The sequence below is a fragment of the Onychomys torridus genome, chromosome 6 (genome assembly GCF_903995425.1).
Source record: "Onychomys torridus chromosome 6, mOncTor1.1, whole genome shotgun sequence".
NCBI lineage: Eukaryota > Metazoa > Chordata > Mammalia > Rodentia > Cricetidae > Onychomys > Onychomys torridus.
The window spans coordinates 91,923,309-91,951,024 of NC_050448.1; the positions used below are offsets into that span (position 1 = coordinate 91,923,309).

General features: G+C 42.7%; 1 protein-coding gene across 4 annotated transcripts in view; it reads right to left on the minus strand.

The window, feature by feature from the left end:
* Positions 1–27,716, minus strand: part of Cdc14a (cell division cycle 14A) — a 162,467-nt gene that overhangs the window by 122,733 nt on the left and 12,018 nt on the right. For 2 of the 4 annotated variants that reach the window (XM_036191051.1, XM_036191050.1), the window contains exons 3-4: positions 19,900–19,975; positions 6,994–7,086 (exon numbers count right to left, since the gene is read on the minus strand). The exons of 1 other annotated variant lie outside the window; for it this stretch is intronic. In XM_036191051.1, coding sequence (XP_036046944.1) covers positions 6,994–7,086; positions 19,900–19,975 — 169 coding nt within the window. Of the gene's footprint in view, positions 1–6,993; positions 7,087–19,899; positions 19,976–27,716 lie in introns of those variants that run through there. One more of the 4 variants, XM_036191053.1, reaches the window with a different exon arrangement.

A 27,716-nucleotide genomic window follows, 5' to 3' on the forward strand; every position in this document is an offset into this window, starting at 1 on the left:
CCACCCTCTCCTCCGTGTTTTCCCCTTCTGTGACAACTTCCTTACCAACTTGGCCTGCTGGGATCGGCCATCCCAGTTCCTCCACACACACTCCATGTTTAGCCCCAAGTCCTCACTGTAACAGCAGAAGGTAGAAGTCTTTACCTTCAACTCTGAACTCTGCACCTGTCACGTGGTATCTATCTGCTCCAAGGCATTTATTGACTGCATTCCCATTTCTCCAAGCTTCATATCTACTGCATATTTTCACAATTAATTTACTGATCATGTGTTCTCCCTTTTTGTGTGTGGTTTTGTTTTGTTTTGTTTTTCAAGACAGGCTTTCGATGTGTAATAGCTCTGGCTGTCCTGGAATTTGCTTTGCTGACCAGGCTGGCCTCAAACTCACAGAAGATCCCCCTGCCTCTGGCTCTTGGGATTAAAGGTCATATTTTAAGGTGAGGTTTTTTTTATATCTATTTATTTACTTATTTATATTCTTTACAACCCAACATGGTGCCATGAGGTTCATAGGAGCTAAATAAATATTTACTGAAGTAATCAAGACCTGACTACACATCTCACAAGAGACAAATTCATTCGGTTTAAACAGATTCTTTTTTCAAACATGAAAATCCCATCCTGGAGGAGGAATGGAAAAAGCTCATATTCACATCTGAAGAATCATAACAAGCAATAATCGGATTAACAACCACCTGATTGCTACTGAGCCAAGGAAGGACTTGTGCATGCAATGGATTGGCAGGGAAGACAGGGTCACAAAGGGAAGAGGTGTGGGGGGGGGGAGGCAGGGAGAGAGGAGAGATGGCTGTCAGATGTTGAGATCTGTGGTCAAGGGTCTAAGCACAAAACAAGCAACAGCAGGAGGCAACTGACACAGAAAACTTGGGAAGGCCACACATCCCTCGCCCCAGAACTTCCAAGGATTTCTAACTGCTTAGAACACTGTCGCAACATCACCTTTATAGGCAAGGCCTCGTTCAGTCTCTATGCCTCCATTAAACAACGTGTTATTATCCCTGTTCCTAAAGATGAGAGAACAGGAGTTTGAATAAGTAAAAGCTTGCTTATGATATATAGCTGTGTGGGTTCAAAGCCGAGTGGGTTCACAACTACTCATGACCCACAGCTGCTAAGTGGGTTCACATCTGGCTGTTGCTTTCCAGCCAGATGGGGAATGGCACCTTCCAATTAGAAGGTGACATACTAGCACAATAAAGCCATATTAACAGCCTTATGTGTAATCTACAAAATAAAAGACAGACATGCATGGTTGAAAGTCCACAAACCTCAGCCTGGTCATCCCCAGGGCAGACATAACGTCTGGCTCAGGCTACACCCTGGTAATCTACAATGTAGATCTCCAGCAAGGAAAAGATGTCAAGGTAAGCTCAGGAGGCTACAATGTGGTTTCATCTCTGTTTAAGCATCCTCAGCATCTCTGAAAATAATTTGTTTCCTCTTGCTTCAGGCTGGCTGGCCTTGAACTCGCTATGTAGCCCAGGCTAACTCAAGTTCACCATTCCTCCTGTTTCAACCTCCCAAATCTTGGGTGTATAGGTATTCACCACTATAACTAACTAAAAATTCTTAATTCTTTAACTCTAAACTTAATTTTTTAAACTAAAAAAAAACCCACATCTATTATAATTTCTCATATATATATATATATATATATATATATATATATATATATACATACATACATACATACATACACACACACACACATACACACACACACACCCTATTTCTTCAGACATCATGGCCTGGACCAAATTCTCTTTGGCCTAACTGTTACAGGCCTGTGAACTAAATACAATAACACAGAATAAGAACTTGATCTTGAACTTCATGGCAAGAGCCTCAATAATTTATTTTTCTTAAGATTTACACTTTTTTATTTTATGTATATGAGTATTTTGACTGCATGTGTGTCTGTGCATCACATTCATGCACAGAGACCAGAAGTGGGTACAAGATGCCCCTAGAACTGGAATTACAGACAGTTGTTAGCAGCCAGGAGGGGGCTGGGACTCGAACCCGGGTCCTCCGGAAGAGCAGTCAATGGTCTTAACCACTGAGCCATCTCTCCAGCCCCTCGCAAATATAATTTTTGAAAGCTATTTTCTTCCAGTCACATCCCCAGTGCAGACATAATGTCTGGCTCAGGCTACACCCTGGTAATCAACAATGTAGATCTCCAGCAAGGAAAAGATGTCAAGGTAAGCTCAGGAGGCTACGTTAGAAAGTCAAGAGACCTCACCAGTATGTATCACTATGACCTTCAGGGACCACATCTATCCAGCAGCCTGGCCTTACTGTGGGTCCCCAATGAACATGAGGTCTCTCTGTAGTTTATCTTTTTTTTTTTTTTTTTTTTTTTTATAACAGTTCTAGAAGAAAGGGCTTTAACTAGACTCTCCATGCTTACAGATAAGGAAACAACCACAGAAGCTTCTAAGCCATCCTAGAAATCACCTACCAGAGAAACTATAAACAAAGCTCAGCCTCAGGAAGGTAACCAATACCATGGAACTAGCTGCTTAAAAATGGTTCCAAGAGCTGGGCCATACCTGTGCCAGTGGAATGCATGCTAGCATACTTGACATCCTGGGTTCGATCCCTAGTCCTGCAGAGACTGGGTGGGCATGGTGGTCTGTGACTATAGAATCAAAAGTTCAGAGTCACCCTGACTACACAGCCCCAAGATATATCTAAGACCCTGGTTTTGGTTTTTGTTGTTGTTGATGATTTTGTCTCTAATAATAAGTTGTACGAATTGTGCATTTTACCATCAAAACAGTTAGAAAAACGAAAGTTTGTTTTTAAAAAGACAAGTCATTCTTATTTATTATGCCAGCTATCCCTTGATTCTGTATCAGTTGCCTTCCTCACACATGACCTCAGATATTCTGGGAAAGGGAAAAACACCATTTATACCTTACATCCAACTTGCCCCTTTATAGCGGGTGTATTCACTCAGTGTTTATTTATAGGCATCTACCTTGCAGCCAGTGTGGCCCTGAACTGGATGTGTGGTGCTCAGACACAGCTAGGAAACAGCTGCTGCTCATGACACCTGACCTTTCCACACTGGACATTCTAGTGTCTTCCTTGTGGTCACCTCCCATCCTAGACCTACCCATGATTCAGCACAGCAGGAAGCTTCTAGGACTCTGCCTCAGCCTTGTGGCAGCTTCCAACTCAACTAGCAAATGCCTGGACCTAACCCCTCTTTAAATATTTTATCATCCTCCAGACAGGGCAATGAACAAAACAGATAAGGTCCCTACCCTTTGGTCTGGGAAAGAGATAATAAGGAGGCAAACGCATGAGCACATGAGTAACTTCAAAGACTGGGTGCTACCAGGAAAATAAAAATAGCAAAGAACTAGGAGGTGAACAAGGGTTAGGGAGCAGGGCAGAGTTTGAGAAAAAGCTCCAAGACAGCCACTTTGGGGGGAAAAAAACAAGTATGCAAAGGTTGGAAGTAATAATGTTCTAGATAAAAGGCTGGGCATGGTGGCGCATGCCTTTAATCCCAGCACTCTGTGAGTTCGAGGCCAGCCTGGGCTACAGCGTGACTTTCAAGGTAGGCACCCAAAGCTACACAGAGAAATCCTGTCTCGAAAAACCAAAAAAAAAAAAAAGAATGTTCTAGATAAAGAAAGCAGAAACATGAAGGCTTCAGGTAAGAGAAGGTGTGTGGGGGGCTGGAGAGATGGCTCAGAGGTTAAGAGCACTGACTGTTCTTCCAGAGGTCATGAGTTCAATTCCCAGCAACCACAAGGTGGCTCACAACCATCTGTAATGAGATCTGACGCCCTCTTCTGTGTACATAATAGATAAATATATCTTTAAGAGAAGGTATGTGGTGTTCAGTTAGAAGGCCAGCCTGACAGGAAGACAAGGGGCATGGGGGTCATGATGCCACACAGATGCCAAGCAAAAAGGAATAGATGCCAAGTATAGTCAGCCACCAGATTTAAACCAGGATCATGGTGTGATCTCACCTGCATTTTTTTAAAGACCACCCTGACAATTGCATGGAAAGTCAGTTCAAAGGGAAACAAGAATACAAAAAGGAAAGCAGGAAGAGATGCTGGAAGCTAAGGGAGTAATTAAGGAAACAGTCTTGGCCTGGGAAACAGCATTGAATGGAAAGATGCACTCTGGTTCAATACGCATTTCAAGAGTTGGGGCAGTCACACTTCCGATTAAGTGTGTAATGTGGGGTGTGGGACTTAGGAAGAGAAGTGACAACTAACTTTTGGTTTGGCTCATCAACAGTAAGAGTTAACTTTTCTGAAACGGGTGGTTAGTGGGGAAATAAGTCAGCTTGGGATAGATAGGGGAAGGGTATGTTTTGTCACAATAAATCTGTGAAAATTTAGATATATAATGTGGTGCTACCCAACAGACAGTTGGATGTTTGACCTTCATAATAATTCTGCACAATAAGCAGGGAAGCCCTGGTACTATCCAAACCTTATCAATGAGAAAATGAGAGCTCAGAGAAGACGTGTCTCAAGGCGTGACTCAATGTCGCCTCAACGATGGCTGATGGCGCATTTAAAGAGACTCGACCTCACTCTTAGGGTTAGGACCATCTCTCTGATAAAGCACATATACCTGTTTTGTCTCATGGGTTACATGGCTATTCCCAAGTTAGAGGCCTGTTCATCCCCAGAGAAGATTCCCTCATAAGAATGAGGCCTCCCCTCTTAGCAACACTAATAAAATTAACTGATACGTGTAACTCCTATTCCTATCTTATAAGAATGGTGTCAACAATTAAGTGCATACAGATACATGAAGCACAAGCATAAATCTCTAAGAAACAACCACAATTCTGAAGGTCATTTTATTTAACAGGGTTTGGTTTTGTTTTTTATCTTTCTAAGGAGCACATTTACAAAACCAGAAAGGTCAGCTGGGAAATGGCCAAGACAAGAAAAAGCACTTTACACTCAAGACTGTGACTAGGTGTAAGACAAGCTCACGCTGTGCTCAGCACTTCTCCCACCAGGCCAGACCTGCTCTTTCTCTTAGGGCTGCTTTAATGTGACAGAAACGTCTACATTTGTTCATCTCAGGCTACTTTCTCACGAGCTCGATGCATGTGTAATAGCTAGGCTTCATTTCAAAATTCCAGCGGTAGCTAGTGTAAGCCCACTCTAAACAAAGCTGGGTGACAGGTGGGAAGGTAAGAGGAAGGAAGTGGGGGGGGGGCTGGAGGGAGAGAAATAGGCAAATGGATGGCCTGACAGAGGTCTTTTACGACAAAGGACCTAAGAATCACATGCTCACCAAACATCACAGCCCCACAGGAAAGACATGCTTGGTTCGTGGCTTGAGTTGAGAGATCAGTATGGCCTTTCCATATTCAATCATGTTGTCAATCAAAGGGGTGTCAATCATTAGTGTAAGGTTAAAAAAAAAAAATAGCGTGCCTGCCTAACTCAGCAACTAGCATTTCACCAACCCTCCCCACCAAGAGCTGGCTTTTCATGCATGCTCTTAAGATAAAAAAAACAATAGCCTGACTGGCACCACAAATCATTCTTGTATCCTATGGAGACTTGGAAGGAAATTTAGGAGTCACATAGTAGCCAACCCACTCATTTTACAGACAAGGAGAATAAATAAAGCTGAGAGAGAGAAGGTGACCTGATCCCTTCAGCACAGAGCCCCTTCAGGATGAAAAACGTCTTTTTATTGAGTCTTGGCCTCTGCTCCTCATATTCTCCCATGCTGTCTATAGAACAAGAAGAAAGGGGGCCATCAGGGATGACCCCCGGTTTTACAAAAGAAGTGAAAAGAACTAGGGACTCAAGTCCCAGAAGCAAGTCCCAGGCTTACATGTGACTGTCAGCTTGTCCCCTTCCCTGCTGGCAGTGCCACTGGGCCCCTCCCCCTGGAAACTTGGGCTTGCTGTGACAGCGCATGGTGCCTTCCCTCAAGGTCTGCAAATGAGGCCTGGAAAGGGCACACAGTAGCAAGCTTCGGGCTTCAGAGACATGCTGGCCTTTCCTGGGGATGAGGGGAAATGCCAGCATCCTCCCTTGCCTGTGAAACAGCATATCATCAGTGGGCACCACATACAGCCCTGGGGAGCTGGTCCAGGGTAAAGGTGCATTGTAGCCCTAGTGACTTCTGTCTTCTTTTGGACCAGTCCCAACATATCCAGAAATGTCCAGAAACTGTGACACGCTCATATAGGATTCACACAGAAACTTTCGTGCTTTCAAAGAATAAAACTTCTACTCAAACTTCACTTTTATAAAGATCGTATTGAGTAATTAGGGAGGCTGTAATATTTGCATGGTTTATATTCCATTTTTCTATTGCAAATGTTTGTACAGATGAATGCATGGATTGATTAAAAAAAATTAACAAGAATCCTCTCCTTTGCTGTCTAGAACATGCTCTAACTCCCCCATCCCTACAAAAAGAACAGCATAGCAGGTTTTTAATTTTCCACAATATTATATTTCACTCATATACATACCTTTTCCTCTTGGGTATATCCTCGCTAGGGATAGATGTTCTTTGCACTAAAATGCTGATAACAGTAGAATCCGAACTACACTCATGATTCCAAGAGTCTCTCACTAACTATCCAAAAATAAACCTATATCTAGACGAGATGGCTGATGCATGAAATCCTCACACCACAGAGGCTAAGGCAAGAAGACTATCTCCAATTTAAGACCAGACTGGACTACTTAATAAGTCCCAGGCCAGCCATAGAGAGGACCCTGACTCAGAGCAATCAAAAACAAAATAATTAATAATAATAACAATAATAATAATAACAACAACAGAGTAAGCACTCCATTGATGTCCACTTTCCATTCCTAATCAGAACCCTTCCTGTCCCACGGGAATGAGGCCTGAGATTTAACAGCAGTGTTAGCTGGAGATTCAACTGAAGCATCGTTGCTCCGCCCATGTGATCACGGAAAGCATCGCAAATAAAGTACTCACAGCATAAGCACCTATCAAGAACGCTGCGTTCGCTCGTTTCCGCTGGTCGAAACAGGTGTAGTGCACTATTTTCTTTCTTGATAAACTGTATGACTAGAAGGAAAGGACAAAGGGCATTAGCACAGGACAGACAGACACAGGTCACCGTCTTCTCTCAGCCACCTTTCAACTCCTGCCTCCACGGTGCGTGGACATGAGTGTGTGGAGCTGAGGAGGCCCTTCTAGCTCACTTTCCTGGGGTCCTCCTGAATGTGAGAATTTAACAAACATGGGCTTCTCTGAGAAAGGGGAGCAGAGCAGTTAGAAATGACTAAATTGTTGATTCTCCGTTCGTGGGAACCGTGCCTGGTCATTTATTCCTGATCTTACACATACGACTTAGGCACTCTTTTTATTCCCAGCACGACACTCTGAGATGTTGATGGACCTTTCATATTTGACAGTTTAAGCTATGTCAACCACCCTATTGTCTTCTCCAAAACTTTCCTTTTTAGAGACCAAAATTAAAATTTTCTTTCTAATATATACTCTTAATTAGCTAACAGTAAATGATGAATGGAAAAAAGAGGAACCATCAAAAGGATATCAATGAACATCATAAATCAACAGCCATATATTAAATTCATGAGCTCGATCATCAAGCAACTGCTGTATGCCAGGCAATCTGCAACATGCTCAAGTATCTAAGTAAATCCCAAATAAAGCCAAATGGTTTGCTGAACACATGCTAAACATGAAAAGTAACCATTACATCTGCTAAATTTAATCAAATTATTAGTCACCATTCAAATCTAGAGAATACGGATGTGGCTCAATTAAATGTACACAATTTCCTTGGGCTGCAAGACTGTTATGGTATAGTGACAAATGACAATTTAAATGTAGGCACATAAGACTACATTTTCAGGGACCATTCCTGTAGTTCAGTAAGTACAGGCACATAAATGCCTTTGAATACCATCTGTAAATTCACATAGAAAACATAAGTAGATTTTTATACCCTGCACACTGTGAACATCAGCAACCAAAAATCCATTACCATGTTATTTTCTACAAGGAAAAGAAAGCAAAATCAAAGAACCAAGGTGCATCATTTTAACTTACTCATGAAGCCTGGTAGCTACACATGTCCCAGCTACAGGCCAAGACATGCATCCCCTGCTTCGGTCATGGATAACTACAAATCAGATTTTCTGAAAATAGTTATTTCCTTGTGAACTGAACTTTTGAAAGTTAATGCCTGACTCAATCTGTTATTATCAATGCTCTTTCTTAGTATGAAACAAAGAGAGAAAAGTGGTTGTATTTAATTCAATTCCATCAGGTGTATATACTGAAGTATTCTAAGGACTTCAGTGCTAACTGGGTGGTGGTGGTGCAAGCCTTTAATCCCAGCACTCAGGAGGCAGAGACAAGGAGACTCTGTGAGTTCCAGGCTGCACAGAGAAACCCTGTCTTGGAAGAATGAAAAACAAAAAGATTATTATCAATGCTGTTCATACATGGCTTTCTCAATTTTGAATTACTGAGTTTCTGGCATTTCTTATTTAATTTTACTATTTGTTAATTAATATGTTGTGCCACTTATTGTTCTTCAATAAGCTAAGGGTTTTGTTTGTCTGTCTGTCTTGTTTGGGACAAGGTCTCACTATGTGTAGCCCTGGCTGGCCTAGAACTTGCTATATAGAGCAAGCTGGCCTTGAATTCACAGAGATCCACCTGCCTCTGTCTCTTGATTATTGTCCTCTCCATCAATAAGTTATGATTGAGGAGATCTTTAACACCTCTGTGGCCTCTGAGTCTCCATCTCTAAAGACTGCCTTACACCAGTGAGGTTTTGCACGTGGGTCAGACTGAGCAGAGGACTCAGCAGCGCCCAGCTTCCTGCTCTTGCATGGCATGTGTCCCTAAACCACTGTGAGGAGGGAGGAACAATCAACAGCCTATGCTGAAGCCCGGATTCCCTTTATTGATGCACTTCTCCAAGAAGCATTTCGGCGTCACACCAACACTATGGTTTCGCAGTGTGGATTAAATCCACTCATCAAGAGTGACAGTTCATACTGCTCTTCTCTCATTATGAATGTTCATCTCTGGGTGGAGTTGGAGGCGTTTGGGTTTATTTGTCTGCTTTTTACCTTCTTTCTTTTAGATAGAGTCTCATGTAAGCTAGACTGGCCTTGAACTCTTGTTCTCCTACCTCTACTTCCCAATGTTGGGATCACAGGGGTGCATATCAACCCAGTTGCATGGTTCTGCTGGTTTATTTTGGGTTTGGGGTAAGACTTTTTTTAAATTTCTATGTTTCCTTGTTCTCACTCTCTTTCTCTCTCTCTCTCTCAATCTAAACTATATAGGCTACGAAGTCCACCTTGAGATGGAACCATGAAGCTAAAGGATAGAATTCTGAGGAAGACGTTCTTGTCACAGTGTCTATAAATGTTTTTAAGGTGAAGATAACATGGGTTAAATTTTCTAAAAAACTTACAGCTTCTTAAATTTTACGAGCTTTCAAAAATTACAACAGATAGTATTCTTCACAAAATCTATCTAGATGCTAACTAGTCTTTTATTTATCTGTAGGGTCGGGGGCGGAAGACAACTTTGCAGTGTGCTCTTGCCTTCCATCATACTAAGGCTGGGTCTCTTTTATTGTGTCTGCTGATGTGCTGTGGATGTGCTAGCTGGCCCACAATTTTCCTGGCAGTCCTCCTGACTCCACTTCCCATCTCACAATAGGGAAGCGGGAGACAGACACACAAGCCATCACATCCAACTCCTTCCACGGGTTCCAGGAATGACCTCGGGTCATCGAGCTTCTGAGGCTAGTATTTCTTCATGTGAGCCATCTCCTCCTAGAAACTTTAACTATTTCAAAATATTTCCCATGGAAAATGGCCAAGGGAAGCAAACTTTGGTTTGTTGAAGCTAACAGCTGATTTATAGAGGAATTTTTGGAGCATTTATACTGCTCAGATGTTTTTGGACTTAATTTTCAGAATTTAGGTCTTCAAAGCTCTATGGCTGAGAAATGCTTCCCATGTACTGAAGCGTGGTCACTGGCCCTCACTGTCCCCCAGGTCAGACCACAGTGAAGTCCAGCCACTGTCCCCCAGGTCAGACCACAGTGAAGTCCAGCCACTGTCCCCCAGGTCAGACCACAGTGAAGTCCAGCCACTGTCCCCCAGGTCAGACCACAGTGAAGTCCAGCCACTGTCCCTCAGGTCAGACCACAGTGAAGTCCAGCCACTGTCCCCCAGGTCAGACCACAGTGAAGTCCATCCACTGTCCCCCAGGTCAGACCACAGTGAAGTCCAGCCACTGTCCCCCAGGTCAGACCACAGGGAGTGGAATTCTTGCCCACCAAGTCAAAACCAATCAAGGTGGATGACAGCAGATGAGAATCTGGTCAACAGTAGCCCTGTCTAATGTTCCCCTCACCTCAGCCAGGCTCCCTCCTATAGACACCCTGTCCCATAGCGGCACCAATGATAATGTTCACAGGAAGACATCCTAACACTACAGTGAAAAGCACTGGAGATAATAAAACATTTTGTCAGTTATCTGGCTAATATTTTGTGCAATTGGACTGATACGAAAGAAACCTTTAATGTTTTTCCTTTCAAATATGAAAAAAACCACCCTTTCAACAAAACACACCCGACCTGTTATGCAATCCCAGCCCTCTAGAAGAGAAACCACCATCCAGTGGGGACACACCTACATAACTCTCTTTCATGAATACCATGGTTCGTATTGAGCCAGGCGGTGGTGGCACACGCCTTTAATCCCAGCACTTGGGAGGCAGAGGCAGGTGGATCCCTGTGAGTTTGAGGCCAGCCTGGATTAGAGTGAGTTCCAGGAAAGGCACAAAGCTACACAGAGAAACCCTGTCTTTAAAAAAAAAAAAAAAAAAAAAAACAACGATGGTTCATATTGACAGGATCAAGGATGCTCTGGGAGACAAACCTCCAGACACAGCTGCCAGGAAGCTTCACCCTGCATGTGAGTGCGCAGCACCAGTCACGGGCTGGGGGCCCAGAGTGAATTCACCAGAGGAAAGGAAGCTGGGCGACAGCATTCATCTCTCTGCTTTTTGAACAACGCTTCACACTCTTGCCACCTTGACCTCCCCACCATGATGGACCGTGCCCTCAGGGGGCAAGGCAGAACAAACCTTCCTTCCTTAAGTGGCTTCCGTTCAGGATTTTGTCTCAGCAACAGGGAAAGTAGATAACAAGATAGAAAAACTTTGTCTTTTGGGGAGAGGCCGAATTTAGGCACCACAGGAGTCTACTTTATAAATGAACCACCACCATTTTCTGAGATTCTGCCTTAAGCCCAGGGGAGAGCCTCTCGTGTCTGTGGCAGGACACCGGCCTCCTCTTCACTCTGGTCCATCTCCCCTGCAGTCTCCCAGGTAGACCTGGCTCTCTAAAGAGAACATTTGCAAAGTCACGAGCATACATTCCAGGAAGCTAGCCCCATTCTTACTGATTCTTTATTCCTTCATCTGAGATGCTCGGAGATCACAAAAACACAGTCCAGAGGCAAAGCAGATGTAAACACTGGTCAAACCAAGTCAGTCTTAAACAACAAAAGGAAGATGTCTCTGAAGCAGTACTAAGGCAAAAGGCCTCTGGCCATCTCACTGACAAAGCACACTGGATAGATAGCCACTAGCCATCTGTATGTTTTAGATTTTCATCTTGAAACTGACACGTATAGCCTTCTGGACCTTCTCAAGAGAAGCAGACAACCGGCCTAGCAGCAGCAGCAGCAACAGCAGCAGTAGCAGCAGCAACAACAGCTAATGTCTTGGGCCATTTGCTACATCCCATCATTTCCCAAGGCAACAGGAGTGATGCCAGAGGGGCCCGGTTCAGCAGCACTCAGGGTGCTTCTCAAAGCAGAGGTCCCAAGCAAGGCTGAAATATACTCAAGCATGGTGCATTTTATCAGAACATAAGCCAGGATCCAGGAAAGGCCTGCAGCAAGCACTTACGCAACCACGCGTGGGAGGCAGGAGGAATCCAGAACTCTCTTGCTGAGGCTGATAATTGGTGTAAACCTCAATTATGAGGCCATAACAAGTTCTGTGGCTCAGAATTTATTAAATAAGTCTTGGGCTGAAAAGGTCAGCATTATGAAAATTCTTCAGAAATAAAAAAAAATAAAATAAAATAAAATGAACTTAAACCTAAACTCCATTATATTTTATTATTATATTATTGTATTCCATTGCATGCTTGCAGAAGACAAAAGGCCCTGGAGAACTTAGAAGGCATTGGCTATTGGCCCAACTCAGAGTTCCTGACTCAGTGGAACAAAGCCTGGGAAATCCATTAGTCTACATTTATTGGTAAATTCTGGAAGAATATTACACACAAATATGATGCCCCCTCCCCATCCCACTCCCCTTGAAAATGCTGTGATTCCAAAAGCATGCAGTGAATCAATTTGCCTACTGAAAAACATAAAAGTCCCTTGTGAAAGAATTCCAAATCACGCTATCTTACCTTTTAAAAGCACATTACAGCAAAACATTTCCACAGACTCCTAAGAAACCTTTGCCACAATGAACGAATACTATCCATTACAGGCGATGACACCTCATAGATGAGGTCCTCCAGGGGTCTCACAACTAAGCCACTTTCAGCAGTTACTCCAGAGGCTTAAAATTCAGATAACGAAGGGTCCTAGAACTCAGAGTGGGCCAGGTCACAAACAACAAAAGTACTTCCTATCAAAGCACATGGAGCTCAACCCTGCTGTTGCCATGCCAGAACTGGATACAGCATTGTCAGATCCTTCAACGTACGAGAGGAGGCCCAAAATTCTGTGTACATTTTCATACGTTGCTGACTACAGATTTAAGTTTCTTCCTTCCTTTCTTTCTCTTTCTTTCTTCCTTCCTTCTTTCCTTCCTTCCTTTTTTTCTTTAAATAGATTCACTATGTACCCATGGAACATGCTCTGTAGACCAGGCTGGCCTTGAACTCACAGAGATCTGCACTGCCTCTGCCTCCCGAGTGTTGGGATGCATGCCATTGCACCTTGCTCAAATTTGCTATTTTTCTTCAGAGAGCTTACCCAGCACTGGGCATGTCTGCAGACAGAATGCCAGCCACTGCGCTGTGCCCGGCTGCCAGGCTAAGGAAGTCCTACCATGCCCATCAGCATGACTTCCAGCCCCTGCCCCATCCAGGAAGACTTTATGAGGGGAACCCTGTCTCCAGCAGCACGTGTGATCTCAAGTGAATGAGCATCTGACGCAAACCATCAGCTAAGGCTTCTTGTAAACAAGGGGACCACTCCTCAGGGAGGTATTCTCAGGACACGTGCTCTACAATAACTGCTTCATTTAACAAGCTAAAGAAATAGTCCACAGAAGAGCGTCTGTCGATTTACATTGCCAAACCTCGAGAGATTCCGAAATACTCAACAGAAGAGCATCTGTCGATTTACATTGCCAAACCTCGAGAGCTTCCCAGACCTGCTTTGCTTACCTGAGAATCAAAGTTTTATGAGATTCACATAAATCATGATAAGTACATGTATCAGCAAATATATTTAATGGTATTTGTCAAGCAGGCAAAGTGACACGGTGACAGACTGATACAAAGGTCAAGGGGATGATGCCACATACACGTCTTCTGTCTTTGAATGAAAAGCTATGTGAAGGGCTGCATTCAGGTATAGGAGTAACTTAACTCCACAAGACAAACAAGCCATGGAAACTCAGAGGGAGAAGACAAGGAAGCCATGCTAACACAGAGAATCGCACAGATTACCTTCAGCGACATACACAAACCATGCACTTGTTCAGTTTACGTCAGGACACCACAAACCACTGCAGCATCCAACCACAAACTGTGATGCAGGTTGGTGGAAAACTGACAGAAACAGAGCAAATGGGTCACATAAAGCACGTCGATTCTTAAGCGGACTTTCGATAAAGTTGCTTGAAATGCTAGCCGTCAAATAGTTGAGCCATTTGGTTAGGATAGTATATCTAATTAAGCTATGTGAATCGATCCAGGGAAAGGAAGATACAGCCAGATTAATATACTCCTTAATAAGAAATACAGCCCATGCACATCTCTAAGCAGGCACGTGTTGCCGGTGATGGTGGTCAGATTAAGGAGAGCAAAGCACAGGGCTATGGCCAAGGCATCATTCTCTTACTGATGACTAGGTTAGCCCAGCAATGGCCATGGCGATCAGCACCTCGACAGCCATCGGGGGTCACTACCAAAGCAATAAAGTGAACAGGTCTTCCAGGGAGCCGCCAGGACTCTGTGTTTACCTCCAGCTTTCTCAGGAAAGGGACATTCTTGAACATTTTCTTTGGCTGCACAAGATAAAATATGGTCCATGTTTTGCTTGGAACTATGATAAAAACAGGTTGAATTTTTTATTTTAAAAGAAAACAATTGTTTCTTAATAGTCTATTTTTGTTTCAAACCCAGTAGATTGGATTAAAAGATGGCACATTTGATCAAAAAAAGAAAAAAACTCAAAATTATTTCTCAGGAGGCATGGGCAGGAGGATAAGGAGTTCACGTTCATCGTCATCCTCAGCTGTACAGTACACTCAGGCCAGCCTACATCACATGAGACCCTGTCCCCAAAGGGTATGGGGGTATATATGCATGCACATGTGTGTTTAATCATTTGGATCATATAGTTGAAGGCACTTGAGAATTCCCTTAGGGTCTTCCAGCTTGAGGGTTTCTGAATGCATACAAAACATCCATGCCTTGCTTTACAAGCTCCAAATGCGCTTGTTCCCATGAGTTACCATCTCACTACCTCTTAAAACTACATGGACTGTCTCCAGAATGTAGCTCTCTTTTCTTCTCCCCCAAGCCCATCAAGCTGAAACACAAGAGAACTGCATGTGGAGATCTCAACATGCTTTTGTGGTTATAGAAAGAGGGTATCTATCATGACATCAAAAGAGTTCTTGTGTACAAGCACCTGAGAGCATGGCAGCTGCCTGGCTTCCAGGATAGAATTACTGCCCTGATTCATTCAGCAACAAGGGCATTCTCAGAACCCACTCCCTGCCAGCCCCTCGGTGTTTCAACACAATCCCTTCTTCCAGGATGCCTGCTCTTCCTGCCCTTTTATCCTGGAGAGGTAATGGGCGAGCTTTGTACAGGTCTCAGAATATTCTTTGAGTCCTTTTACATGGTCTAAGATTACTGTAATTGTTTTGTTGATTCATAGTGGCAGCTGTGGGTTTGTTGTTTTGTTTTGTTTTTTAAGTTGCTGCCCTAGAAAACGTCTCCTCTCTTCTAGTTTTTTAACCCAAGCTGAGAGTTTGTGTTTCTCTGAAGAAAAATAAAATCAATGATTAATAAAATACCAACTATGTTAAGAAAGGTTTGTGCCATCATATTGCTTCTATTAAATTTCCAGGCTTCTCAGTTAGCTTTGATTTTTTTTAACTGATTAAATTAGGAGAAAGTAGTGTTTAGTTTTTAATTACTGCCAATTTTGTCTCCTTCTAATACAGCCTTGAAGCATTTACATTGTAGTTCAGTGTTCTTGGCATGGTCTAAACCAAAGATCCCTCTGAGAATTCATAAGGAGCTGTAAGTCTTCCCAGAAGAAAACTATAAGTACATACCAAAGTGCACATGTAATCTCATGGTTTACAGAGCCCTTGCAATACCAGGTGGACAATTCCTGCCCTCCTGTCAATCACTGATGGCACTTTCCACTGGACAGTACAGCCTTCCAATTGTTCCCACGTCTGTGAGTCCTCTTTGCGGCTTCTTCACGGTGAGAATTGATCAGAAATAGCAACCTTGGACCTATGGTTGCTGCATAACTTGTTAGTAACAATTTGTTACACAGTGTACAACAGGCAATGCTTTTGTTGATGGTGGGGACAATGCCTTTTGTTTGGGACACTTTAAATAAATATTTCACGGATAATTTCCCATTCTGACCAACATAATTACAGCTGAAGTCACTGCCAATCAAATGTGCATGGACACATTTTTTTAAAAATCCTAAATTTGGAAGAAATCATTATCTTGAAGCACTGAGTTGAAAAAACATCTATGGCATTTAAGAAAGGAGAAACAAGCTAGTTGTGGCAGCACACACCTTAAATCCCAGCACTCAGAGAGGCAAAGGCAGGAGGATCTCTATGAATTCAAGGTCAGCCTTGTCTACAGAGTGAGTTCCAGGACAACCAGGGCAACACAGAGAAAACCTGTCTTGAAAAACCAAAAAGAAAAGGAGAAACTTGGGAATTGGAATAGAACTCATGGCAAAAATTATCTATTTTTTGCCATGAAATTAGGAATGAAAAAATAAATAAAATCATAACTTGAAGGAATAAAAATCTCCAGACTATCAAATAACATGTGCCTAAATCACAGTGTTCTAAAAAAATTAATAAAATTTTAAATGTTAAAAAAATAAAGAAATTAAGAAATCACATAAGAGAAGAATTCTAACAGGAAGTTACTAATTAAAATAATGCTATAAAGGAGGACAGTAAGATGGCTCAGCAGGTAAAGGTACTTGCCACCAAGCCTGACAACCTGAGTTCAATCCCCACAATGTACATAACGAACTCCTGTAAGGTGTCCTCTGACCACACACACACATTATTGCAAACATCTCTCCTCTCTCTCTCTCTCTCTCTCTCTCTCTCTCTCTCTCTCTCTCACACACACACACACACACACACACACACACACCACACACATACACACACACACACACACACACACACACACACACACACACACACCAAGGATTTAAGCCAGAGGGATGTGGCCTTCAGTCAGACAGGCCATGGTGAGGAATCGAACGCATGAGTGGAGTAAAGTGCAAGGCTCAGGATAACAAGAATACTTCCATTCCCAGTAAATCAGTACATGAAATCACCCATGGGAAGATGTCAAGGGCAGAGCTGGAAAGCTAAGGCTTTTGAAAGGTATAGGTAGTGAGGTATCCTGGCCCTGATCAAGATGAGGAAGCATGGATAGCGAAGGAGACTCATCAGCCAGGTACCAATGCTCTGGGAGGATGGGGAGATGGCCAGTGTAAAGATGCTGCTGGCAGAGTGAGAGAGAATGTTAATGTGAGGCATGTGTAACAGGAAGAGTATATTCCAAATAGGAGAGCATGGGGTCTAAGCTCCTGGAAATGTTGACATAGCCAGGGGTGGCAGGCACAGCCACTGGACAGCAAAGAAGGTCCAAAGGCACCTGGGAGAGTGAGCAAGGAAGGATTCTAAACCCAAGGCCCAGATTACCCCCGCCCCAGGCCAAGCTCGACTCTACCTGTGACACAGGTCACACATCTCTCTTAGGTTCCCATCTCTCACTGTGATCAAGCTGTGTCTCAACAGCTGTTGCTTAGATTCCTAAAAGTGTGCTGACCAGCTTCCCCGTAGACAGCACTAAGTGTGAAGCAGGTATTCAAAACTTCCCAGAAGAACTATTACATTTCCTACCTGAACTTACAGTTGTGACATTAGGAACGTGATTTGGCATAGCAGCTTAATTTTGAAATTTGCAAAGCTCTCTCACATAAACCTTCTGAGACCATCCTAACTACTATTCCCGTGAAGCTCTGACATTTTTTTTTAAGCTATTATTTGGAGACCAGCCCTCAAACTCACAGAGATCCACCTGCCTCTGCCTCCTGAGTGCTGGGATTAAAGGCATGCACCAACCACCATGACTGGCTAGAATTCTTATGTTATAAATAAGAAACAGATTCTACAATTCTGGCCTTGGATTGTTAATGTAAATCTTTTTCTCCTGGTAGAGAGATTCTATTTGGTATGGTTCACTTAATTAACATTTGAGTTTTGAAAAGTCAATCCTTCAGAAAGCTACAGATTAGCCATTAATTAAAGCTTAAAAAAATGTTATTCCAGGCATATAGCTGATTCCTGATCATTGGAATGAACCAAGGGGACTGTCAGAACTTTATTAAACTTTCATAATGATGTAAGGAAGTTTTGGAAATGAAAGAAAATTTAAACAAGTCTCTATACACACTCACTGTTAGATATAGAATATGGTAGGAAAAAAAATTCAATCCAGTTACTATTCTACAATCACTATAAGTAGACTCTTGGGCTAGATGTATGACTTCATCTTCCTAATAATGATTTATTTCTCTTTGGTACCTCCAGACAGTATTTAGGTCCCATGGTCACTTGTGCATGGTTCATGCCAGCTACATGATAGCATAATTAGGAAATAGGAGCTTGGGAGACAGCGTAGTGGGAAAGATCATTTTCTATACTAGTGTGAGGACCTGAGTTTGGATCCATAGTACTCATGTAAAAGTAGGGGATGGGGAGGCCACACAGACTGGCAACTCCCGACCTAGAGGTGGATCCCAGAAACTTGGCCTACCCAGCCTAGCCAAATGGTAAGCTCCAGGTTCAGTGAGAGACTCTGTCTCAAGGTAATGAGGTGGACAGCGATAGAGCAGGACACTCAATGTCTTTCTCTAGCCTTCTCCCCACACACATATGCATGCAGAAATAGGAAGGGGAGAAGAAGAGGGAGAGGGAGAGGGAGAGGGAGAGGGAGAGGGAGAGAGAGAGAGAGGGAGAGGGAGAGAGAGAGAGAAAGCAAACTAGGAAACCCCAAGATCCTCCCGAGGAAAACAGGAGGTTCAGGCATTGACTAATGATCCTTCCAGCCATTGAAAGTTCATTTTAAAGGTTATTATTTATCTCCCTATGATCATAAAAATATCTACTTTTCTAAACTACAAGCAGTAGCTTCTTGATTTTTGTTTACTTAAATGAATATACAATACATTTTTAAGTCAGATAATATTGCATGATTTAATTCCTAAGTGAGTTGGGTGTGATAAGTTTTTTGTTATATTTGTTATATTGTTTTCAGTTATATTAACTGAAGTGTCATTGTAGGACCACATTGTACAACACCAACATTGATGTCAATGGCAAAAAAATCTGGAAATGTATAAAGCATACAATATATTCTACAGGAAATGCTCTGCCAGACTACATTTATATCTAAGTTCAACCAAAAACCCAAAGGCAATCCCTGAGCAGGTGTGTGTATAAGACACTGTACTGTAGAACAGAAACACTTTATCCAACATAAAGAACAAAACACTAAGCATTATAAGTCTGTGATTATCGTAGGAACATATATCGTGGTGTACTGTTTCCCAAACTGAAACATTCAAGAGGTCCATTTAGAAATTGGAAGAAAAATATAAATGTTGGTTTCCATGTAGTAAACTTAATACTGTAAATGTCAATTTTTTTCTATACTCAATTTAAAAGGAAAAAGTCTACATGCCAAAATCCATAAATACATACAGAAAATGAGAAGGATCCCATGTAAAACAAACACTGCAGACTAATCCTGAATGCCTGCCCACATTCTGTCATAGCAGGTAATTCTATCACTGCTGATTCATGGGTCTCACTTGGTTATTAACTATACAGAGGTGATGTTCAACAATATGCAAAATTTTCCATCTTGACCCAACAAAACCTGGTTATGTGCCTGATGAGACCCTTCATCACCCCATAATAGCATCTACAAGCAGACCTAAAGGTTGTGGAAAATTTATCCTATGAGGGAATCTGACAGAAACTCATTAATGACCTAAAAGGCTGTGCCCCTTGCTTAGATCACGATTGCAATGACTTCATTCAGCTCATGTTGCAGTTCTCCTGAAGAAAGAAAGAGGTTAACATGCCCTTTGTGGTATAATCAGGAGGATCGATTTCAACTTCCAGGTGAACTCTCACAAATTTCTAAAGATCTAAATCACCTGATTAAATCGTGTGTGTGCAAAACAATCCCACTGGGCAGGTTTCCTGGTTTTACCATTTTAATTCCAAAACATAAACAGGTCTAGAATACTCACTTTTAGTTTCTTGTTTAGTTTACAGCAGTATCTGTACACCATTGCCAAGTTCAGAGGTCCAAAATCTGCATAGAAACTGAGATATATACATATATATAAAATAGCATTTAGTACAAACACAGTTTTCAGTAATATAGATGCTCACTTTTAATTTCATCTAATTTGTAATCACATTTCAATTATCTTCAGGAATAGGTACATTCCCTAAGTAGTCTGGTCCGTGCCAATCCAGGTACCTCATAGTTCCACCCTACTCGTACCCTGCAGTTCTAACCAATCTCTTAACAGAGAACTAGTTGGGCTATTTTAAGTCCTTCTAACTCCTTCCTGTGCCACTTAGACGAAAGGGTTGAAAAGCAGCCGAGGAAAGAGGAATGTGAATGAACTCGTGTGGAACCCACTCTTCCCCGCTTTTACTTCTTCCCTGACTCCATCGTAAAGCTCATGAATCCCTCTAATTCCATGTCTTCCACTCAAACACCCTCAACTCTCATGTATCTAAATGCATGCAGTGGCCCTTTTTCCCTGTCCACTCTTCTTAAAAGTCTTGTATTATAAGACATATTGGCTCCCCTTCCCTCCCCTATACCTCCAAAATACAGTCATCAACCTAAACATAAATCTCTCTTACCCATTATCATGAGTCTAATTGGTGACCTGTAGCATGAATCTTAGAAGGTCTTATTAATAAAATCAAACCCGAGGCCAGTTATTGGGGTGAATGCTGGAAGATCAGAGAGACAGAACAAGCCACAGCTTCCTCACCTCGCCAGTTCCTCAGCTGGTCTTGTTTCCTCAGACTGCAAGCTTCTGAGTCCTTATCCGAATGGGTCTCGGCTGAACTGTTGCTCCAAAGCCTAAAAGCTTAACCAGCCAAATGCTTCTAGTTTCTGGTCTTCACGCCTTATATAATCTTTCTCTTTCTGCCTCCACTCCCTGGGATTAAAGGCGTGTGTCACCATGCCTAGCTGTTTCCAATGTGGCCTTGAACTCACAGAGATCTGCCTGGTTCTTCCTCCTGAGTGCTGGGATTAAAGGCGTGTGCTACCTCTGCCTATCCTCATGTTTAATATTGTGGCCGTCCTGTTCTCTGACCCCAGATAAGTTTATTTCGGGGAACACACAATATTTTGGGGAACACAATACTACCACAGTGACCTAATGGAAAAGAGTGCTCTTGTCCACCTCTGACCCAGTACTGGTCTTCACCTTTGGCTTCCTACTAGACCCACCGTCTACAGGGCTTGCAATACCTCAAACTCAGCATGCCTACAATCACCTTTCCTTCAAAATAGCCCTGAGCTTTTCTGACTCACAGGAGCATGAAACCCCTCAAACACAGCACAGCAAAAACATTATTATATCAAATGAGCCACCACTCTCTCATATACCCCTTCCCTTTCTGTCCGCAATGACACATCAGAAGCCCAGTTCGCCTTCAGCTTAGTCATGTTCTGTTGGAATGCTCAGTCTCCTTCCCAATGATGGTGCATTTCATCATACAACTCAATCTCTCTTCTTTCATTTCCTCCTATTACTCAAAATTGCTGAGTGGCTCCTCACTACTGAAGGATGACTCCACCACCCAGGAGCCAAAGCTTAATACGCCATGCTCCTAGCTTCCAGGCTGATCCCGTCTCCTAACAGGTCCCTCTCAGGATCTTCACTCCACATGACACATCCACCTCTTACCTCCAAACACTTCACCATCCCTAATGCCACCCTCCACTCACAACAGTCCTCTACGGAGAATACCTCCCCTCTGCTCACTCTCCTCAGTTTCCTCAAGATGGCCTTCAAACGCAACCTCCACAAAGCCTTTGCAGTCACATGAGGGAGCACTACCTAAGCTTTGCTCAAAGTCCTCAAAACTTAACATTTCAATGACTCTCTTAGCAAAATACACATGACGTCACATATTATGGAGAATTTTACATGAAGAGTCTGTCTAAACAACTGCAACATGAGCTTCCCCATCAAGGAACCTATTTATACTTTACATATTTAGAAGAATGTCCTAGATGCAATACAACTAAAAATGAGTCACCGTGCAGAAATGCTCATTAGTACTCTAAATTCAACTCAGTCTAGAGCACAAACATATTAAATACCACCAAGTTTGCAGAAACCCATCTTTGAAATACACTCTTACTGAGAAAGACATTTAAGTCTTTTCTGCCACCCAAATTACATAGGTCACTCCAACTACAAGTCTGCCAATACCTACTGGCCTTAGGTAAGTAAAAAATACTGACTTTGTATGTGTTATCCATGTTTAAAAACTTAGCAATGTTTTGGAACCTATAGAACTAAAATTGGCTGCCTTTACAACAGGGTTCATGAAAAAAATAATAACACAAAATGATCCAGCAAAAGTAACTTAATGATTTGAAGTAAAAGTTCCTTATTTATTTCCCAAGTTCTCAATGTGGTGTTAATTTAGTTCTAAAGTTCCCAGTGGGTGCTAGGCTATAAATATAAACAAGAATCCACTGAAAAACACTAAAATGAGGGCTGGAGGTGTATCTCGAGGGCACAGCAAACACTTAGCATGCACATGGTTCCACCCCCAGCACCAGTGGGGGAATGAGAATGCATATACATAGGTACCTAACTGCATTGTTTAGGGCAACAGTATCTTTACAGCAGCGATTTTTCTTGTTCTTGAGTTCATTGGAAGCAGCACTTTTTAACAAACATACCTTGCAGTTTTATTTTTGGTTTTGGTTGGTTTTTGTTTTTCTGGAGCATACATATTGACCCTTGTATAATTTAAAATTAGATGTGGAATTTTGGTCATTATCTCAGCTTTTGAAATCCATGCTGAACAAGCTTCAGAAAAGAACGCATTGGGGCTAGAGAGGTAATGGTTAAGTGGTTAAGGGTACTGGCTGCTCTTTCAGAAGACCAGGGTTCAATTCCCAGCACCCACATGGTGGCTCACAACCATCTGTAAGTTTAGTCACAGGAAATCCACTGCCCTTTTCTGGCCTCTATAGGCTTTGTATACACAGTGCACAGACATATGCAGACAAAACACCCACACACGTAAACAAGAAAATGAAAACAAGCAAAAAAAAAAATAAATTTAAAAAAGCACAAAGAATCTAAGTCATGTAATTCTAGCTACATTCTATCCGCTACACATCAACTTCACCCTCATGCTCAAAGCTACACAATGAAGTCCACTTCTATAAATTCACTTTTAGAAGCAGAATGGTTAATGAACTGAACTATTTTACCAAATTCCAGAAAGGTAATTGGGTATCTCCCAATAACACAAAACCAAGTAAACTGAATGGAGACCTCATCTTTCCAGCATGGTAAACAGATGTAGGCTACTTTAAATGACAAATTTAAATTTCAGTTTTCACATCTGAAAACTGAAGACATTTCCCATTAAAATATACTCAAAAGCTACATGTGGCGAAAGGCTACAGAACTGGACTGTGCAAAGCAATAAGGGGGAATAACAATCAAAATAAAAATATAAGATAGGAACAAAAATGACCACCATGCATTAAGGAATTGCTAGCACAAAAAAAAAAAATAGAAACAGATAAAATGCTTTCAGTGAGGTACCATCCCAAAAAATAAGGGAGGGAAGCAACTTGGAAAGGCATCCCTTTATTAGCTCATGAAACACACACACACACACACACACACACACACACACACACACACACACACTTCTTTAATTTTTTTTTTTTTTTTAAGAAAAAAATTTGGGGGTTGAGGATTTAGCAAGCGCAAGGCCCTGGGTTCAATCCTCGGCTCCAAAAAAAAAAAAAAAAAAGAAAAAGAAAAAGAAAAAAATTTGAAGGTGGAGTAGACTCTTGGACTTGTCCAAACACTCACCAGTGCCTTCTCTGTTCTGTCAAATCCCAGCAAAACATCTCAACTCAACAGCAAGCAAAGACTCCTCCTCCTACTTTGTCTCGGTGGAGGGGGCAATATTCCAGCCTCATTCGGGGAGATGGATATAGTAGTTTATCGTATCAGAGAACCTTCCTCTCCAAATGAATGAATAAAGAAACCAATCTCCCCGCCAATACATTCATTTCCTCTAACAAAGTTGGCAAATTATAGGTCAATAACTAAAATGAAATCTCAAGAAGCTTAAGAAATGAACATCGGGCAACAGGTTTTTTTATTCAATATGTGTAAAGAGCTAAAAATCAAACGACTTTGTTTTGACAGCAAAGAAATTCAGAGAACTGATTGAAGCTGTGAAGTCCTCAGATGGGGGCGGCCAGGGATGGAGAGGAAGGCTGTGTCCCTATCAAAGGACCAAGGAAGGAGAAGCCCAGGAGCAGAGAAGACATTTTCCAGGGTCACCAGCTGCCCAGTGTGACAGGAAATAGAAGCTGAGCCCAGAGGCCACTGGTCAGGACAGCATGGCCTGCTCTTCTTGCAAGATTTACAAAACCTATAGCTTATCATTCTCGTTGGATGTTCTAGCGAGCTGTCGTTTACGTGAGTCTGTTCCTCGGGAGATCATCGTTGGGAGCACCACTCTGTTGATCCTACACATTAGAAGCTTCATGAGAAACTGTTCGACCCCTCAGCACAAAGAAATGCCATCCTGTGAGCACTGCCTATTTCTGCCACAAAATTATGGACACCCATTCTAAGCAAGATGCTACAAGTTAACGTATTAATTAAAGAGTACTTACGAAATCAAAAAGACTGCTTTTAAAAAATAGAATGAAAAAATACTGTAAGCGCACAAGGCATACCAATTCTTTGCTTTTCAGTGTGTGTGTGTGTGTGTGTGTGTGTGTGTGTGTGTGTGTGTGTGTACATGTTCTTGTGTGAGGCTGCATGTGTACCACGGATGAATGTGGAGATCAGAGGCTAACCTTTGGGTGCTGATCCTCACCTCTCCTGTTTGCAACAGTCTCTTCATGGTTGTGTGAACCAGACTACCTGGCCCAAGTCTGCAGAGCACCCTGTCTCTGCCTACCACTTCCCCATAGGGGCATGCTGGTATTACAGACACTTTGGGCACATCTGTGAGTGCTAGCAATGAAAACTTGGGGTATCAGACAAGCCTTTAACCCACTGGGTCATCTCCACAACCCACCTTTAACTTTTTAAGAGCACTGTTGATACTGCCTGTTCATTCGCTCACTCCATTATTTACTGAAAGCCCACTGCCCGCCAGTCCCTACCCACGAGTAATTCATTACCTACTGAGAAAAGCCAGTATTACAGCAAATATATATAATGCTAAACTAGCATTGTCCTTCCAACACACAGATTATACAGCTGTCCATGTGTCTACAAGTTTGTTGAGATTAACCAGGACTGTCTCTGGTCTACCATCTAGCGTTCACCTTACTGATGGTTCCTTCCAACCCCAAGGTGTTTCTGATCATGACGAAAACTCACAATGATCACATTTGCAGAAGCTCCTACTCACTTGGCGAATACTAACCTAGTCAGAGTGTCTGCTCATGCCCTTAGAGCACAACCTGACACAGTCACAGGTGCCAGAGGCTGAGCGCTGAGCAAGCTCCCTGTGCACAGGACAGGACAGCCTGAAAAAGAGCTAAAGGCCACTTGGTACCATGGGATTCCAGGACCGGTTTGATCACGGGGCATGGCTAGGCTGGTGCCTTGGTCTCATCATCAACGCTCACTCCAGTCCCTTGACAGAGCCTTTCAGGAAAGCCCAGGTGCCTCACATTAAGAAGGTGAAGAACCTTCACTTAGCTCTTTCTTTAGCCCTAGGCGCATGGTAGGCTTGTGGAAGCCCTCAGCTGTTGCTTCTGCAAAAGAAGTGATGTGTGACCACTCTGCCTTAAAGCCAAGAGGCAAGGCCAGAGAGTGTCATGGAACCTTCTAGCATACAGCTCTGTAATTTCATGTGCTTTCACTCTGGAGCAAGTCAATGAAGGGTAAGCCCCTTCAAGACTCCAATTAAAGAAAGCACAAGGTGGCTTCTTCAGGAATGCTCTGCTATGAATAAGTCACTCCCCCAGAAACATTCTCAAACCATGTAAGTTAACCCTATCATCCACCCGCAGCTACTGGAAGCAGGAGGACTAAGCAGACAGTACTCTCCAGAGCTTTGGCAGAAACAGAGCAATGACTGGTCCACGGACCATAAAAGGCTAACTTTCGCCTTTCTAAGAGCAGCTCAGGTTCTGAAAAGGGAAAGGTACTCTAATATCAGCAGCAGTGATCACGTTACCTCTCTAAGCCCTGGGAATTAAAACCAACACCCTCCCTCAACCTTGCCTCCAGGGACCCAGGTTTTCTCTCTTTGGAGACTTATTTTACAACCTTTCCTCACCTTAATATCACTGAGCTCCAACCAGAAGGAATGTTTTGAGTTCCTGCTTCAGACCTTCAGCGTATGTATGCATGTAACAACCCACTCCTGATTAACATCTACTCATGCCTTAGGACCCTGTCCAGTCATCCTTCCTCAAAGAATTCTTTTCTCCCCACCTCTTCGGCTCTGTTGTGTGCCTTCACAGAACTGAAGAAGGTCTTTGGGGGCTGAGGATGCAGCTCATTTGGTAGAGTGCTTGCCTGGCATGCACAAAGCCCTGGGTTCCATCCCCGGAATTGCATAATATGGAGCATCGCGGTAAATAACAGGTCATGTTCAGCTGCACAGTAAAGTCAAGGCTAGCCTGGGATACACCAAACCCTGTCAAAAGAGAAAAATGCTATAGGTGTCTCCTCCTTCCACGTGCTCACAATGGTCTAATTCTTTAATATTTAACAGGTACATTGTCTAAACCCCACTGCAGGACAAGCTCCACAAAACAGGCTGAGCTAAAAGTCAGTTCCTAGGCATCCCTAGTACTAATCCAGGGATGATGAGAGAAAGGAAAGAGGAAGGAAGGAAGGAAGGAAGGAAGGAAGGAAGGAAGGAAGGAAGGAAGGTTGGTACATGGTTAGTTCATTTGAAAAACAAGGAAGAAAAGAAAAGAAAAACACTCTTCATTCTAAACAACTGTGGTAGGCTAAGGATGACCAGAGAGGTGATCCATCATACTTTATTATTATATGGATACAAAATGAGGCTAAGGAGCTGGAGAGATGGCTCAGTGGTTAAGAGCACTGACTGAGATTCCAGAGACCTGTATTCAGCTCCCAGCACCCACGTTGGGTGACCCACAACTGACTGTAACTCCAGTTCCAAGAGACCTGGTGCTCTTTTCTGGCCCCCAAGGGTGCCTGCACTCACGTGGCACACACATAGACACTCACATGCATAAAAATAAATCTTTTTTTCTTTTTCTTTCTTTCTTTTTTTTTTTTTTTTTAGTTAAATAGACAAAACTGACCCTGAAAGACAGATGTATGCAGAGACTGTCAGTGGTGAGATCAAGCAACCCTCTTGGACGAGGAAAGTTGGGGCACCTCACAAGCTTCTACCATCATCTTCATTACTGATTTTTATTCGATCTGATAGTTTTTTTTTTTTCCAGCTTAAATCACCCAGAGCAGTTACTTTGGGTTTCCCAGAACTGCCAGCATATGTCCTGTAAACACTGTGGAACCAAGTCCAAGGTCAGCATTGGGGAAAGAGTGGGCAAATGAAGAAGACCCTGCTTTCCAGAGCCACCTCACACAGCTCCCTAAAAAGATCATTCAGCCTGTCTTTAACCTCACAGTTAGCAAGTAAAACGCCTTGTAATATTTTCAGTTCTATTCTGCTGCTCAGACTAATGTAGATCCTATATGATGAATGCCTTATCCTTTGAAGGTGGAGAAATGTATACACTAAGAAATCAGTTTCAGGAACTATGGAGGTGGCTCAGGCAGTTTAGTGCCTGCTGTGGAAGCATCAGGGC